This window comes from Sesamum indicum, linkage group LG1 (genome assembly GCF_000512975.1).
Source record: "Sesamum indicum cultivar Zhongzhi No. 13 linkage group LG1, S_indicum_v1.0, whole genome shotgun sequence".
Taxonomy (NCBI): domain Eukaryota; kingdom Viridiplantae; phylum Streptophyta; class Magnoliopsida; order Lamiales; family Pedaliaceae; genus Sesamum; species Sesamum indicum.
This window is the reverse complement of record NC_026145.1, coordinates 14,747,417-14,764,957: the sequence shown is the minus strand read 5'-3', so window position 1 is coordinate 14,764,957 and position 17,541 is coordinate 14,747,417. Positions and strand designations below refer to the sequence as shown.

The 17,541-nt window shown below is 36.1% G+C and overlaps 1 protein-coding gene across 11 annotated transcripts in view; it reads left to right on the top strand.

Moving 5' to 3' along the window:
• Positions 1,523-17,541, top strand: part of LOC105167846 (exportin-7) — a 20,643-nt gene continuing 4,624 nt past the window's right edge. Inside the window, exons 1-26 of one of the 11 annotated variants that reach the window (XR_002287592.1) lie at positions 1,523-1,778; positions 1,973-2,130; positions 2,497-2,817; positions 3,026-3,186; positions 4,232-4,297; positions 4,567-4,684; positions 4,789-4,898; positions 5,083-5,178; positions 6,489-6,612; positions 7,350-7,417; positions 11,067-11,153; positions 11,258-11,410; positions 11,493-11,588; positions 11,699-11,758; positions 11,859-11,977; positions 12,079-12,166; positions 12,536-12,640; positions 12,729-12,833; positions 12,920-12,972; positions 13,064-13,127; positions 13,252-13,386; positions 14,268-14,380; positions 14,461-14,554; positions 15,890-16,109; positions 16,799-16,929; positions 17,017-17,163. Coding sequence is in view for 10 of the 11 variants with exons in the window: in XM_011087689.2 (XP_011085991.1) it covers positions 2,577-2,817; positions 3,026-3,186; positions 4,232-4,297; positions 4,567-4,684; positions 4,789-4,898; positions 5,083-5,178; positions 6,489-6,612; positions 7,350-7,417; positions 11,067-11,153; positions 11,258-11,410; positions 11,493-11,588; positions 11,699-11,758; positions 11,859-11,977; positions 12,079-12,166; positions 12,536-12,640; positions 12,729-12,833; positions 12,920-12,972; positions 13,064-13,127; positions 13,252-13,386; positions 14,268-14,380; positions 14,461-14,554; positions 15,890-16,109; positions 16,799-16,929; positions 17,017-17,163 (2,754 nt within the window). In the remaining variant the exon portion in view is untranslated. Of the gene's footprint in view, positions 1,791-1,972; positions 2,245-2,496; positions 2,818-3,025; positions 3,187-4,231; positions 4,298-4,566; positions 4,685-4,788; positions 4,899-5,082; positions 5,179-6,488; positions 6,613-7,349; positions 7,418-11,066; positions 11,154-11,257; positions 11,411-11,492; positions 11,589-11,698; positions 11,759-11,858; positions 11,978-12,078; positions 12,167-12,535; positions 12,641-12,728; positions 12,834-12,919; positions 12,973-13,063; positions 13,128-13,251; positions 13,387-14,267; positions 14,381-14,460; positions 14,555-15,889; positions 16,110-16,798; positions 16,930-17,016; positions 17,164-17,541 lie in introns of those variants that run through there. The other 10 variants (XM_011087689.2, XM_011087698.2, XM_011087758.2 and 7 more) reach the window with 10 other exon arrangements.

Sequence of the window (17,541 nt, the reverse complement as noted above, 5' to 3'; positions counted from 1 at the left end):
GTCGCTGAATTCGAGTAAAATCAAACTTATTTATAGAATACCTTAAACTGCAACAAACACATTCTCACCAACTTGCAGCTTTTAGCTTAAATTAAGAGAAATTGAGTTATTTATGTTCTATCATAAATATATATAAAAGTTTTGTGTTCTTGGAATATAAACTAAGCTTTTGTATTTTATTCAACTGAAGTAGCTTCAAGGGGTTGCATTGATTTGTAGTCTCTATATGACCCCGTCCTCTTATGTCTACCAACAAATGAAAGAGACGTCTCCCTATAACATTGCTCACAGAAAACAGGACCGACACCTCAGTAGCCATTATTTATGAGCCACATTATTCTTATGGTTTTTTGTTATTTCAGTTGATGTATTTGTACATTCAAATACTATTTTACTCCGTTCAAATGATTTGAGAGGTCGCATTAATAGTTGTCTTTTGTATTACGTGGCTCTTTATTTTTTACCGACAAATACACAACACCTATCCGTGCGCTTTGCTTATCGGACACGTGAAAAATGCTTTGCGTTGCTCTTTTTTTTTTTTTTTTTTGTGGGTATGTGTGTATGTTTATAAATTAATTTTTTTGTAAGATTTGTACAATTGTCGTTATTGTCTTGATGTGAATGCCTTTAAATAGTCCTTTACAATATAATTATGGGGTAGGCCACGTCATGAGCAAGAGAGTACCAAACGTGGTGGGAAGTCATTTAGGTCTATTGAATATATTAGATAAGAGATCAATGAAAAATTTGTCTGGAAATTATGGATAGTAACTTAAGGTCGATATAGAATTTATTGGGGCTAAGTTTTACGTATCTTGTAGTTACTTCACCGGTGTGTACTGCTCGACATGCGATGGTGCAATGTTCCGTATTCTAGTGTCTCGATGCTGCTATTTTCACTAGACAAACACACATTTCTACTATATAAAATGAATGTGATATCTATATTATCTAAATATTCATATTTTATTTTATTATATGTGAACAAATCATAATTAATTACACTTTTTACAATGTCTTAATGTAATAAAGAAAACAACGTATAAGAAAATTAAAATATAACCATATAACTTATCTTTAATATATAACTCCTGTGTGTTTATAGTCGTTCATTACGCGGTGTTTTTTCGTAATATAAAAATAATATGAAAAGAGGGGACGGTATATATCTCGAGTTGATTTTAATATTTTTTATATTAGTGGTTTTAGGTTGATTTAACCATTTAAAACTCCTAATGCCATCATATTTGGTGTCATTTTTGATATATTTCAAGAACTAGCAAAAAATAAAACCAACCAAAGGAGTATTATTGCAAATAAATTCGTAGATGGTATGTGGATCAAGAAAGCAACTATTGTCAAAACATAAATATTAAGGGGCCTTTTTGATATCTCTTTAAGAGTATGGGGGTCGAATATATAATATGATATAATAATGGGGTACAAATTGTATTTAGCCCTAAAATAAACCTAAGAAAAGAATCACCAAAGGCAAACTGTAAAAACATGAGATGAAAATGGAGTTTACGGCTCGAGTCCGCGTTTTGACTCTCTGATCTGCACGCATACACTCTCCCTATTTATGCGTCTCTGTCTCTCTCTCTCTCTCTTGCAATTTACAACGACAAAGTCCTTTCTCTGGCCTGGCCTGCCTTATTTTCTCCAAAAGATAAAAAATAAAATTGGGAAAATTGAGTAGAATTTCAAGAATTTATACGGGTCCGATTGCAAATCAATTTCTTTTATTCGCTATCAGTTCAGCCGATAACTTCGAGGTTTTTCTTCAAGTAACTTTCCACTAATTTCGGTTTTTTTTCTTTTTTGTATACTTATGCAATTGGAAAGAATTTATTGGGGGTTTAAATATATATATTTGAGAGTGAATGTGCATATATGAGATGGTTTGTTTTACTTAATAAAACGCCGATTGATTTTTATTGTTGTTCTCTTTTCTTGGTTTTGTTGTCAGGGTTTGATGCTGAACAGCTAATGGTTGATTTTTCTGGAGCTCTTATGTATATGAATAGTTGTATTTCTTTTCTTTTTTCTTTTTTCAGTTTCTGTAGGGTATTTTGGCTGAGGAAGAGAGACCATTTTTTTGTATCTTCATTTACTGTGAAAGCATATGTAATATTTTAAATTTGTATTATTTATGTGGCTTGCCTTTCTTTTTTTTTTTTTTTTCCATCAAAGCATGCAATGACCATTAATTCTTCAAGGGTACATCATTTGACGCAAAGGGTACAGTACTACTGTTACTGTGGTTCGCTCTTGCTATATGAGAGCATTATGCTATGCCTTCTTTTTTTGAATTTAATCTGTGTGAGCATGAGGTTATCACACTTCTTTATCTATTATTGTATTGAACTTTGATACATCTGTTTCTATGTTGGCTTTCACCTGTTCTTGAATCATATCTTTCACTCACCCACCTACCCGCTGGACCGATGTGTATTTCTTTTGACGCATTTCGTTATGTCGGAAATTTTGTAGACTGAGATTGGATTGGATAAGTGCGCCTACTTGATCGTCTGGAATTTGTAGGAGGGCATTCTGTTGTCGCTTAAGTGTTAATGGAGAGCCTAGCCCAGTTGGAAGTATTGTGTGAAAGACTTTATAACTCGCAAGACTCAGCGGAACGAACGCATGCTGAGAACACTCTGAAATGCTTTTCCACGAATATTGATTACATTTCACAGTGTCAGTATATTCTGGACAATGCTTTGACTCCTTACGCTTTGATGCTGGCTAGTTCAAGCTTGTTGAAGCAAGTGACCGAGCATAGTCTCTCCTTGCAGCTACGCCTTGATATCCGTAAATATTATTTAGCTTACAGTTTATGAGCATGTAACTTTACATATTTGTTTTATTATCCGGTTATCTTTATCTGATTCACTTTTGAACTTTAGATTATCACAAGCATAATGGCAGCTTAGCCAAATGTCATCATGGAATTGATTAGTTTTTGTTTGTTATTTTCTTTAATGTGATCTGAATTCATTGGCTTTTACTGTCTATGAAGGAAATTACCTTATAAACTATCTGGCAAACAGAGGCCCTGAGCTGCAGCCCTTTGTGATTGGATCGTTAGTTCAGCTTTTATGTCGGTTAACCAAGTTTGGATGGTTTGATGATGATAGATTTAGAGATGTGGCTAAAGAATCGATTAACTTTCTGAACCAGGTAATTTCTCTTTTTGTCTGGTGAGATTATGTTATGTTGATACAACCCTCTCCACATCACAATCTCTTAAGCTGCTTGCCATCTGTAATTTAGATTGTGCCTGTTCATCTAGTTTGCAGAAGTGAATGCTTGCATGTCCTGCATTTCTATACATCTACAATGGAAGGTATTTGCAAGAATTCATGAAATGTCTTTTTTTGGCTTTATTGAATACTTCAAGTGACACTCAACAAGTTAATTGGAGCAGAGACATTACGTTGTCCGTAAGACTCTAGAAGAAATTAGGTTAAAGGGAGTAATGAGTCTATACTAGAGTCATCTGTTACCCGCTATTTAGAGCTATTTATTAGTGGTTGATGAACTGTGGGAATATTTGGAGATGTTGGATCTGGTTCTAATTTTCTTAAAATCAGGAAAAAATTGAACCATATTTCTTCTCATATTCAACAAGTCTTCTGCCTACAGCTTATAGTCTTCTCACCACTTCTCCCCTAAAGCAGGTATTGCTCAAATGATATGTGTGAAGAAACTAAAGTAGTTGATATCTGGTTTCAGCTTTTCTCAAAATCAGCACCAGGTCCTGCTTGTTTCTTAACACGCCAGCTGATATAGTTCTCATACTGGCTGCGTTACTTAATATTTAATAATACAAAATGCAGAGCATCAACGAGAATAACAGCATGTAACACAAAGCATGAAGCAATTTCTTTTTGCATGCATCCTGTAATTATATCTATCGAGTGCCTTTCGGCGCATCTTCTTGGAACTTAAACTTTTTCCTCCCTTTCTCCACAGCTTTCCTAGTAAATAATTACATATGAATTTTTCCTTTTTACTGCCGTGTTAATGATCTTTTCTTTCCTTTGGTTTTTATACAAATAGTTGTCGGGCAGTTTGCATGTCCTTAGATGAGACATTCATCTTTTTTGGAAAAATATGCAGGTTTTAACTTGAATATGTCTTTAGTTTCATCTGCTGTTTCATAATTAAAATATTTTTTAAATCCTTGCGGACATGATCTCTGAAGAGGTTTTGTATTTTCCAGGCGACATCGGATCACTATGCTATTGGTTTGAAGATATTAAACCAGCTTGTCTGTGAGATGAATCAGGTCGGTCTTTTCTAATTCTTTGTCCATGTGCTTCTTATTGAAGGAGCGGAGGTTCAGAAAGGAACTATTACATAAAAGATATATACAGGTTTAATGTAATGCTTTCTAAATGATATCACAGTTGTCTGGTTACCAATATACACTAAAGTGAACAGATATTGCTTTTCATTTCAGTATTTTAGAGCTTAAAATGTTTTACCTTTTTCTCATGTTGTCAAGTTTCTGCTTGCCTGAATCTTATTTGGATCTTTTTGACCTTTTGCTCTCAGCCAAATCCAGGATTGCCTTCATCACATCATCGGAGGGTGGCCTGTTCCTTCAGGGATCAATGCCTGTTCCAGATTTTCCAAATATCTTTGACTTCATTACATCAACTTAAAAATGATGGTAGGGTGTTGACTATCTTTCTGGTTATGTTGCATTAGTAACTTCATCCTTCAATCATTTATTTTGGGACCATGAGAGTAATACACCAATTTTTTTGCATGCAGCCATCAACCGGTTGCAAGAATTGGCTCTATCACTGTCACTGAAATGCTTGTCTTTTGATTTTGTTGGGACATCAATTGATGAAAGCTCTGAAGAATTTGGGACTGTTCAGGTATAAAATTTCAGGATATTAATGAAAAATCTTCTTAAGTTGATCTTTAAAGCATGACCGTTGCAGATAATGTGTGTGTATATGTCTGCGTGTTTGGCTGTAGTTGTAAATTATGTTATTAGCTTGTTGCCTAATGAATGTATGCTGCAAGGTCAGTACCGCTGAAACAATTTCAATTTTACAGATTCCATCTTCTTGGAAGCCTGTGTTAGAAGACTTTTCAACGCTACAAATATTTTTTGACTATTATGCACTCACAAAGCCCCCTATCTCCAAGGAGGTTAGTTCATTTCGAAATTTCTGTTCTTATCTGCTAATTCACCAACGATTTCCTTGATCACCTTTCTTTTGTGTCATGTATTTGATGTTTAATCGTTTGGTTTTGAACAAGCAGATCAAATCTAGCTATTGAATATCCTCTAAGCATGTTGCTGGACATTTCTATGGTCCTGTTTGCTTTCTTTTCATAAATAAATTATCAACAGTACCTTTATTGATTAACTTTCAAGTGAATTGAAATTGTTGTTTTTCCTTCTATTTTTCCTCCTCATTTTGGTTTAGGCTCTGGCCTTTTCATCGGTGGAGGTTGGATATTATGGGTTTTTAGTAATAATGAGAAACAGAAGAAAGATAGACAATAGCTTGGCTTCTTTCAGATCTATGGACGTGCAGGAGCTAAGTTTTATGAGGTGTATACTAAAACTAAATCATTCATATGAAGTAAGCTGGCTTCAGCCATTCAAGTTGTTGGAACTTTCGTGTCTTATATTTACGTTGTCTTAAATTGTGTCTTGGTTAAACTATTGCACAGTGAATAGGGGTTCTAGTGTTTCACAAGGTGACTCTGAGTAACTTCTTCTGAGGGATAGCAGAGCAGGCTAAAGTTGACATATGCACTCTGAGTTTGACATTACTAAAACTTAGTGCCTTTTGGAACATCGTATTCCAAATAATATCTTTATATTTCACTTTCACATCTGCGCCTTACGGCGTATCTTTTTGCTTCTATTTTGGTTGATTGTGTCTTATGAAATGTTTGAAGACCCTGAAGAGTCATTAATTAGAATATGGAGACTGGACTGGGGTGAACTTGATCTCTTTCGATTGGTCACCGTTTGTGTTATTGCCGACTGGGAGAGAGGTAGGACTTGAAGCATTTGTCAAACCCATCAAATTGCAGATTGAGAAGGATGAGCTCTTGTAACTTAGTAAACAAATTGGAAATTGACCCTGCTCATCTATTTCCTTCTTGAATTTGAGAACTTTAATGTATTTCCTTCTTTTGTTTGACATATATTTGTTGAGTTTCTGCAAGTGAATTGTTCTCCGTTACAATATGGTATTAACTTTCAAATGTTGGGTATTGTTTGTGTTCTCTTCCATCCCATCTTTCTATTAGTGACTGGCGAAATTCATCTTCCATTCTATTCATTGTTATTGAATGCTTGATGTCTTGCGGTGCAATGTTAATTTCCAAATTATATTTGTTTTATGTTATGGATATCCTATTCTAAACTTGAATTATTAATTGGAAGCCCGTACATGCTCTTAAGTGTTATCTTTCTTTTCGCTAAACAATAAATTTTCCAGTCACTGGAGTGCTTGGTACGATTGGCTTCTGTACGGCGCTCTCTCTTCACCAATGATGTCACACGTTCCAAGTTCTTGGACCACCTAATGTCAGGAACCAAAGAAATTTTACGAACAGGGCAAGGTATGTAGATTTGTGTCATACTTTACAGCTTCATTGATATGCAACTTGTCTGTGCTTCCAGATTTCTTATCTTCTATTTCATCTACTTTTCCAGTGTTAAATGCAATAATACCATTATCAGTTTGATAATGTTGCGGTTCCGTAGTTTAGTTGTGCTCTTTGCTTGTAGTCCTGCCAAAGTGGTCTTAGCCTTTATTCTAGTTTTCTAGTCAGAAATGCTACGGTTAGGAATATGTTGTCTTTGTCAGTTAAATATGCCTAACTTATGTTGTACTACCTTCAGCTTGGGGATATGCAGTCCTTGGTCTTCCTTTACCTTTGGTTGGGGTAGGTGTATTCTTTAGATTTCCTATCTCTTGCTTTACAGGCTCATGCGGGTCACTTGTAGTCTATATGCCAAATGTCTTGGCATTCTTCACAGTTTTTTAGAGTATAGTGTGAATTTACATGTGAATTTAATCATCTATTTTTCTGATGATTACTAAAAATATTATTTCCAAGAAGTTGGTATGAATATTTTTTTTTTCTGAAGTATTTCCATTTGAGTTCCATGCTGTTTCTTGGAGGACCTTTATTTATTTGCAAAATTATGTGGTTACTAGTTCCTTGCTGTGACTCTGCCAATTGTTTTACATTGTTCCCTCTGCTGGTTCGTTGAACACCTTTTATTTATTCATGGACTGCCTCACAAATACCAGACTTTTCACATTTGAATAATTTTCTGAACTGGAAATTAGGTCTTGCTGACCATGATAACTACCATGAGTTCTGTCGCCTTCTTGGACGATTCAGAGTTAATTATCAGGTATTCATCTTATATTTGTGATATCTGATCTGGCCGTCGCTTAGCGCAATTGCTATGTTAGGCAATTTGATTCTGGAGATGCACATGTAACTAGTTATTGTATTCTCGAGATCTTTTGGTTTTCTAAAAATTTCACTCTGGTAGTAGTTGAATCTGAGTAGCACAAGTTTTCCAGTTAGACAAAATAAGGTCTCAGTTCTTTGGAGCATTTTGGTAGTTGTAAGAGGTGAAGTACTTTTTATGCAATGGCATACTGAGGAGCCCCTAGCCATAACAAAACTTCCCTCCTTAAGAAGCCGAAACATCTTTGGTCCCACCATTTGCCTCACTCCATCAAATCAGCCATGTGCCCTTTCCCCATTTTTTATGTACTGCTTCACAAATATTGCAGTCTTCTTCATTACTTTCTACAAATACATTATCAGAAGTTTAAAGAATATTTGGATTTTAAGATGTTTTGTATTGTTAAGTATAGCCAAACCACCCTTAGAAGAGAAATAGTAAGAAAGAGGTTGAAGATGAGATGACTTGAATTTACTGAATAGGCACAGAATTGAGCATGGCGAGTAGTACAATCTATGCTCAAATATCCACGGAAATAACTAATGAAATTTTCTCTTAATAATATATATATATTTTTGATTTAACTCAATAATATAATTTTCATGTGAATAAAAAAGCACAATCAGTTAAAAATTAATTAAAAAATCATTTAAAAGAAGAGAGGAAGAATATAAAAAAACTACATGCTTGTGTTTATTTGGTCTAGAAAAATTTAAGCAAAAGAGATGCTGGCCTGACCAGTGGCAGACCTCAGGCACCTTCAGTGGTGAAAATGCTTGTTGGCGGCCCAATGGCGAGTGTCACAGTGTTCCTTTTCAAGTTCTTTCTCTCTTCTATCCTAGGTGGTTTTGAGAGAGTGAGAGATCTTATTTCTTTCTTTTTTCCAATTTATATTGAATCTCCTAAGGTCAAAATAAGAAATTTACTATCCTGGTAGTAAGAAGACGGCCGTGAATTGAATTGGGACTTTGAATAAATTACTTGGGATGAATTGGAGTGGTCTCATGTAAATGAGGTCAGAAATTACAGGCAGTTAGACAATCTTGTGAAAGAAATTAAGAGGCAGAATGTCAATTAATATTCAAAATCAAGACAATATTTATAATCTGTAATCAAAAGGTTGACTACCAATCATGATACTTCCCCTCTGAGAAGCATAATTACCACTACCTCCCCTCAAGTTAACAGCGATTAAAAAATCTGACGGCCTTCTATACTGACATGTTTACCTTTACTATTGTAATTCTTTGTTAAAGAAACTCTGAAAAATTTGACAAAATGAATGGACAATTATACTCCTTGCAAATCCTAGTTTTTAGATAAATTAAAATAATTAAGAAAAAGGGCAGAGATTGAGAAAGACATGGCTTCTTTTCTTTTCAGTTACAGATCATGGCTTCAATTGACCAATTGCTCACAGCATCAAACCATTGTCATAAATCTCAAGAAACCCACTTCCATTTAATTGCTTCAGGAACTTCTCCAGGATGTGACCGCCAATGAGAATGGAAAGCAGTTGGGCAGTTGGTGAGTAAAATGAGGCATGGCGGAGGCCAGTCCGGTTAAGGGGAAGATAGCTGTGGCTGGGTTGGAAATGGGAGACTGAGTAGTGGTGAGCTGAGCTGTTTCTGGTAGCCTTAAAGCTTAGGGAGACACATCCAAACACGGTGGATGCTGAATGTTTGAGAAGGCTCATATTGGAGAGTTTGAACATCTTCACCCATACTGAATTAGGTGGATCAAGAGGGGAGGAAGTGGAGAAGTGATCTAGAAGCAGGAGACGGGAAGAAGAAAGAAAAGGAAAAAGGAAAAAAGAAAAAACTAAAAGGAAGGAAAAAGGAAAAAAGAAAAGAAAATGGAAAATGGATGTGTCGGTCTATAAGTAGGAGAGAGGAAGCAGAAAGGAAAGGAAAAGGAAAAGGGTAAAAGGAAAAATGAAAGGGAAAAAACCAATGGAAACGAGAAAAGGAAGGAGGAAGAAAGGAATGGAAAAGGGAAAGGAAAGAAGCAAAGAAAAAAATAGAAAATAATGTACCTATGTGTCAAATGCCTATATGTGAATATAAAATAAAATTTTATGTTATGACATCTGATTTAAAGCTAAAATTCCAAACATATTTATCTTGTTCATATGGTTATGTTACTAGAATATTAAGAATATCAATTTCATAAAAGAATATTAATGCTTCTGCCCCTTAATTTGGAATTTATTGCACCTCCCCTGACATGAATAATTAACCTTTGTACTCCAGAGGTGCTTTTGTCCAAAAGACCAAGAAATAGGTGAAGGCTGAAATAGGAAATTTATTATTAGCTTGACTTTTTGTGCTGACTATCATCACTATAAGGAGGTTCTAGTAACCATTTGTAAACGTCAAGGGATGTATTGGTAATTATGATTTTCAAACGGGAGTTATCACGAATTTGAACGTACCTCATGGGAGGTATTGGTAAATTATTAAGTTTTCTTATGTATGCGTAACTGAAGAGTCCATATTACTTTCAGGTCAAGTTCGATAGGAGACAGATTGGGTACTTACTATGGGAAGTGGGATGATGGAAGTGATGAAGATAATGGGTTGAAACCAATAACAGTGTTTTAGAGAAAGCAAATCCCAAGAGGTCAGATAGTTGTAAGATTGCATAGGGATGTCCTGCACCATGATTAGAACAGAAATCAGAATAATTTTTTTCCGTACAGCTTAGAATTGTTTGACTTGGCTTTTTTGTTCTCGTCAGCACTTTCTTGGTTGTGCTCTCTGTCATTCTATTTTCTGGTAGTTGGCTGTGGATTATGGTGGCATTAGGGGTTGAACATTCACGCGTCCTTCTGTTCCCTGGATATGTATAATTTTCTTCAAAAGAAGTTAAAGTACCTTAATTGCTCTTAATTGGACTGTGGATGAAGAATCTTCTGTTTCATACGACTATATAGTTGGTTGTGAGTTAGGCAAGGCTGCATATGGATAGAATTTATCACTCCCTTAAGTTTTAATTTATTTAAAAGTAAATGCAAGAACTGAGAATTTACTTAAAAGAAGATGGAGTTTATCCACTACAGTGTCCCTGAGAGGATCAGTGCACTTACTGATGCCTACAATCTTCTCTGTTGACTTTTGTCTGTTATGAGTTCAGTCAAGAAATGTTGCATATGTGTAGGTGGCATATCTTTTTAAAAACAACAGAGAGTTAGATGTCATCCATTTTGTTCCTCAAATCTAGAAGAGGGAGAACAAAAGTGGGGCCAACTTTTTCATAGTCTCGGGGTTTATCAATTTATGTGGTGAATGGAACCTTTTTCTTTTGTCTTTTCCCCAGTTCTCTTTTCTCCTGCTGATTGTATTCTTCCTCCAAGTTTTACTGCCCAATAAGTTTTCGGCTCTCTATGTTTTTCTCCTTTGTATATGTGCATTTCTACATTGTTTCTATGCTCTTCTATACATGGATTGCCTGATAATGCGATTTTTGAGTAGGAAGCAAACTAGTTTCTCTTATGGACAATTGCATAGTTCTTAAATAAGTGTGTTGGTGCATGTGTTTGTTTGAGCTATATATCTGTAAGTAAATGGTTGATGTTCTACTACAGTTGTCTGAACTTGTGACCATGGAAGGCTATGGTGATTGGATACGTTTAGTTGCTGAGTTCACGTCAAAATCTCTGCTCTCCTGGCAGGTAAGTGGTTTGAATAAATTAATCACAAATTTGTCAGTTATATTTGCATGTCTTAAACTTGGATGGTGAGTGGAGAACGTTAAGAGAAGTCTGTGTGTTTGCAGTGGGCCAGCAGCAGTGTGTATTATCTTTTAGGGCTGTGGTCGAGGTTGGTGAGTTCTGTACCATACCTGAAGGGTGATGCCCCAAGTTTGCTTGACGAATATGTGCCTAAAATCACTGAGGGTTTTATAACCTCAAGATTGGATTCTGCTCAGGTCTGGTTCTTAAAAGCAATTGGTTCAAGACCAAGAAAGGCCCAGTACTATTAACTTTTCTTGTGTCTCCTTGTCATTATAGGCTGGCCTACCAGATGATATTTCAGAGCATCCACTTGACAATGTCGACCTTCTTCAAGACCAGCTGGATTGTTTTCCATATCTTTGCAGATTTCAGGTTAAATATGTATTTCATTGGCTTATTTCTTTATGTTCCTGTCATGATTACTTTAATTTTCTAATCAAGGTTATTTCTTTTAATTTAACCTGTATAAGTTCTTGTTTCAGTATGAAAACAGTAGCTTGTTCATTATCAATGTTATGGAGCCTATCTTACAAATTTACATGGTACGCTGAAATTTTATTCAAGACAGACTTTCTTTCTTGCTGCTGAACTTGTCATGTGGCATTTTGGACAAAATCATTTTTAAATTTTGTCCTTAAATAGGAAAGGGCACAGCTTCAGACTGGTGATAAGAGTGAACTTTCTATAGTTGAAGCCAAGCTTGCTTGGATTGTGCATATAATTGCTGCTATTTTAAAAATAAAGCAATCTGTTGGCTGCAGGTAAGTGATGCGATATTTTCTAGTCTAAATTTAATACACTTTCCAGCAGTTTGATTTCTTTGGAATGATTGTTAACTTGGTATGCTGTGTCTGATTCACAGTGCTGAATCTCAAGAAGTAATTGATGCTGAACTTTCTGCTCGCGTCTTACGACTAGTAAATGTTGCTGATAGTGGATTACACAGTCAGGTAACCTGGCAGAACCATTAGGCTTGTCACCTGCAATCTTATTGCTTTAAACTTTGTGGTTAAACCAAGGGTTGAAGAAATAAATAGTGAGACTCTGTGGTTGCTGATGAAGATTTGGGGTGAGAATGAATTTTGTCGTGAATGATCCCGGCAAGGGGGGTGACGAAGGAAATTGTTAAGAGTTCTGGATATGTTGAGATCAATCTCATAATTGATAAATGAACATTGCGGACTAATATTTAACGGGAAGTAGGAATACAGAGGAAATTATTTGAACAAAGAACTGATAGATTGATTACTAGTGAACTATAAACTCATGTCATTGTTGGGATGCTACTGAAGCATTTTTTGTACCTTCACACTTGACAGAGATGTGGTGAACTAAGCAAGCAAAGACTTGATCGAGCAATTCTCACATTCTTCCAGAATTTTAGGAAGTCTTATGTGGGTGACCAGGCTATGCATTCATCAAAGGTAACATAAGTGGCCTTCCTTTTGCTTATGAGGATTATTGTCTTAACCCCCCCTATAATAACTTGGGAGATTATCTGTTTTGTTGCAGCAGTTGTATGCCAGGTTATCTGACCTTATTGGACTTAATGATCATCTGCTGCTGTTGGACTTTATTGTTCAGAAAATTGCTAGAAATCTCAAATGTTATACAGAGGTAATGTTTGCTATGTGGGTTCTTCTATCTTCTGTTGATCTTGTTTCTGTATCTTTTTCCCGTCTCTCAATTTTTTCTAATTGCAGAGTGAGGAGGTCATCGACCAAACCTTGAGTCTGTTTTTGGAGCTGGCATCTGGGTTTGTTTGCTTGCTTGCTTGTTGTTTTTTGAAAAATCTGATTGACTTATAGCTTCAGAGTCATTTAGCTAGCCATTTTATTTTCTTGCAGTTATATGACCGGAAAGCTACTTCTCAAGTTGGACACTGTGAAGTTCGTAATTGCCCATCACACTGTAAGACATTCTTGAGTGGTGTTCCTGTCGGTTAATTGATTTATACAGTTACATAGATTTTTAGCCATGCAGCCTATTATTTATAGTCTTACTTTCGATAACCCTTCTGGATTCTTGAATTCAGAGGGAGCATTTTCCATTCCTTGAAGAGTATAGATGCTCGCGGAGCAGAACGACATTCTACTATACTATCGGTTGGTTAATATTCCTGGAGGACAGTGCAGCCCTCTTTAAGTCTTCAATGGATCCTCTGCTGCAAGTATTGTGCTTTTCCTCTGCCCTCTCCCTTTTTTCTCTCTTGCTTACTCCACGTGCAGACACACACACACGCCATTTGGTGTTCATAGTGGCTCCCATTCACATGCACATAGATGGACACCCACATATATTTCCATTTATTTAGCTCACGTGTACGTGTCTATATATTTGTTTGCTTTTACTCTACTCTGATTAGACATTGGGTCTTTATTTGCTTATTTATGCTAAACTTAAATATCATGGTAGTTGGAAGATGACAAGGTAAATGGAAGTTTGATTGGAATGGCAAAACATGGTATTCTGGGAACTTTCTTTGCAAAATGTTGCAGAAAATCTACAGGAGTTGGGTGATCTACATATCCATAGAGAAAGATGTCTGAGGATGCTGTCACTATAAAATCTTAATGCTATTTGAGGTTTTTATTTTTTCATTATGTTCATGCTGCTATTTAGTGGTCTGAGATGGCCTCAAACTGGAACTCACCATGAATAATTGATAGCAGTACTCTTGGTGGATGATTCTTTTGTGAACAACTTGGCTGAAGGATTATTTCTGAAAAAAATTTCAAGTATTTGCAACTGAGAATCAATGGTAGCGTTACTTGCTTAAACCTCCTGGCGTATGCCAATTTCGATTGGAAGTGAAACAGGAAAAAGGAACATGCGGGTGGGAAGTATTAATTAATCTTACTTATCATTGACACAGTCCTGTTTCTAACCTCTCTGATATGTATCCCTGCACGCAATAAGTCTAAAAGAAAAGAAAAGAAAAGGAGGTTACGGAGTTTTTTTCACATTTACTTCAGATCTTAATTGGTGTTTTAAATTTCCGTGGTTTCCATTTTTGATGGATTTAACAAGATATTCATGGGTATCATATAGGTTTTCATCACATTGGAATCAACACCGGAGACCATGTTTCGAACTGATTCTGTCAAATATGCTTTAATTGGGTTGATGAGAGATCTAAGGGGGATAGCAATGGCTACAAATAGGTTAGTCAAGATGACTATGATTGACATGTTGACGGGCTTTACCACAGCTTGCATAAACTCTTCTCTTCATTGTGTTTCAGTCGCAGAACTTATGGTCTTCTCTTTGACTGGATTTATCCTGCTCACATGCCAATTCTTCTAAGGGGAATCTCACATTGGGCAGATACTCCAGAGGTTAGTTGTCATACTCGATGCTTTATAAATGTATGTCTCACACTTTCAAAAATTTTCTTTTGGGGAAAAATTTTGAAGTGGTGGAGATCTCTCATTTAGATGATTAGATCAGGTAATTAGTCATTTAGATACCTACATGTCTTGGTACATCATCAACGAACGCTAAAAGGTGGAAATGCTATATCAAGAAGCCTGTCAACTAGTTGAAAATGCTGAGAATAATAAAAGAAAAGAGAAAGCTGACATGCAATGCCAGATTCTTTTCAATTAGTTGAGTTATGTTTCAGGTTAAGAAAGTTATGCAGGGTGGTTGGGGTGGGTTCTCCATTACATTGTTGGTGGTTGACTCTAGGATATGCTTTGAGAAGATCTATTTTGGTAACCTTACCCAATATTGACGAAGCTGCAAGACTGGGACCACCGTCTAATAAAGTGGTGGAGGGCGTCGATGTTGAATGTTTCGTGTACAATATTGCTGTGAATGCATGACAATTGGCTCTTTGTTTTCTGGGCCAATTGCTATGAATTCTGACTGTAAGAGTATTGAAACTCTTTGATGAGCCTGAGAAGCTAAATTCTTGCTAAATTAATTTCACTTTGTGTTTGAGCTGGTAAAACATGTGATTGTCAGTGTTTAAACTACTGATACAGAGACAGCTTAAAAAAGGTGCTATTGCAGCTAGGGTTCACGGTGTCAGGAAAGCTTGTCTTTCCAGGGAAAATAATACAGGTCTGCGAAAGGGAAGAATAACATAGTGGTTGTTATGGTCTAGACAATGGTGTCCCTCTGCTTCTATGATTACCCAGGAAGTCTCTTTGAAAACGTATTGAATGGCCATTGTGTAGAAGCTTAAGCTCTAAGGAGAGAAATTAAATAATTAATACTTTTAAAATGTCCCATCACGTGCAGACGGTATCCTTTTTGTGAAGTCTAGCATGCAAAACGTCTTCTTTTCATGCATAAGGGGCATGCTATTTGACTCAGGACCTCTTGGTTGTCCAATGAAACCTTTATCTAAAAGCTTGAATTGGATCAGAGAAAGGCGTTAAATACTCAATCCGATAGAGAACTTTTTCTATAACAGTCTTAACATAATTTGGTGACAATTACTTCTTTTATAATTCTTTCTTCATTTTTTGTTCATTTTGAACACTGGGTATTGAGAAGCACTAATTACCCAACATTAGTTGAATGGAGCACAACTCTGGCTAATCTTTATTTTCTATATTTTATGTACCAGTTGTATAATAGAAGGTTATTCTCTGGTGCCTTTATTCAATAGTCTATCTGTTTTGGCTATGCATATATCATGGCCTTGCAACTGAATATTGTAGGTGACAACTCCATTGCTGAAATTCATGGCCGAGTTTGTGTTAAACAAAGCTCAACGATTGACTTTTGATACTTCATCTCCAAATGGCATACTTCTTTTCAGAGAAGTTAGCAAACTGCTTGTCGCATATGGCTCAAGGATTTTATCGCTTTCTAATGCTACTGATATCTATGGCTTCAAATACAAGGGAATATGGATTTCCTTAACTATTCTTTCAAGGGGTAAAGTTTCATGTCCTAATGCTTTGAAATATCCATTTGGCAGTTTTCTCTGTATTTATGGTTTTCATAACAAAGTGCTTTTTGGCATCTTCAGAGTTGATCTGTATCTCTTACAAGTTATTTTATTGTTCGTTGTGGCAAACTCATTATGTCGCTACACTTGTAATGATATTGTTTCATAATGTGCAGTCTTCCTACAAGTGCAGTAGGTATTGAGATTTAGATATCAACGATCAAGTATATTCATGCGTGTCATCCTCTTTTATTTTATCTTCAGCTGTATATTAAATTGTTGAATATTATTCATAGTTGAGTTAAAGTAATCTTGGAAAAGCTAACTTGTTGTATTAATCAGGCGCTTATTCTTTCATTTTTACCAAGAACTGGGTGAATATGTCCTGCAATGATGCATGTGATGCTTAGGGATCTTTTAGAATCCTAGTTTGTATTCCTCCCCAATAGTTTTCTTGAAAGTGATAAATATGTTGTTTCGCAACATGTAATATTCTCAGCTGGATCACATCCTGGGGCAGCTAATACTTATCGCCATTCCCTGTTGACACACTACCCACTGATGGAACCCATACCATAATCCCATGAATAGCTTGGATAATATAGTCTCTAGCATACAGATTACTTCTTGTTTATCTGATGGTTGTTCTGATTTTTAATTATCTCCCAAAATACAGCACTTGCTGGAAACTATGTCAATTTTGGTGTATTTGAACTCTATGGTGATAGAGCACTTGCTGATGCACTTGATATTGCACTTAAAATGACACTGTCAATTCCACTGGCTGACATTTTGGCTTACAGGAAGGTTTGTTCGTATTCACATACTTGTACTGGAAGTATTTTTAGTGTTTGATTGCAGTTCATATTCTCACGGATTTCCTATTCTTTACAGTTAACAAGGGCATACTTCGCATTTTTGGAGGTTCTGTTCAACAGCCATCTTGTTTTTGTATTGAGTCTTGATACACACACCTTCATGCATATTGTTGGTTCACTTGAGTCAGGTCTCAAAGGTCTCGATGCTGGTATATCCTCACAGGTCAGTATGTTGGACTAATCCTGATTGTAGTTTGAATCATTACTGTTTCGTATATCACATACTTAACCTCAGTTTTCTGCAAGTTCACTAGGCATGAACTGTCAATGCTATTTTCTTCTGCTGCTGTAGCCCAATGACTCAGTTTATTTCGTTGTGTGTGTGCATGTTGTATGTTTGCTAGGTATATGCTGTTGTTCTGTTTTCTTCTGCTGCTCTAGTCCTGCAAAGGTGTATATGTGGTCTGTGCACATGCACTTGTTACTTGTATGTGGTATCTGCAACTTGAATGGTCGACTCGATAAAATCAGCTCCGGACCTGTTGCTACGTTTGCACCATGACACTTTGGAACTGCATGTCATAAGTTCACTTGTCCTGTT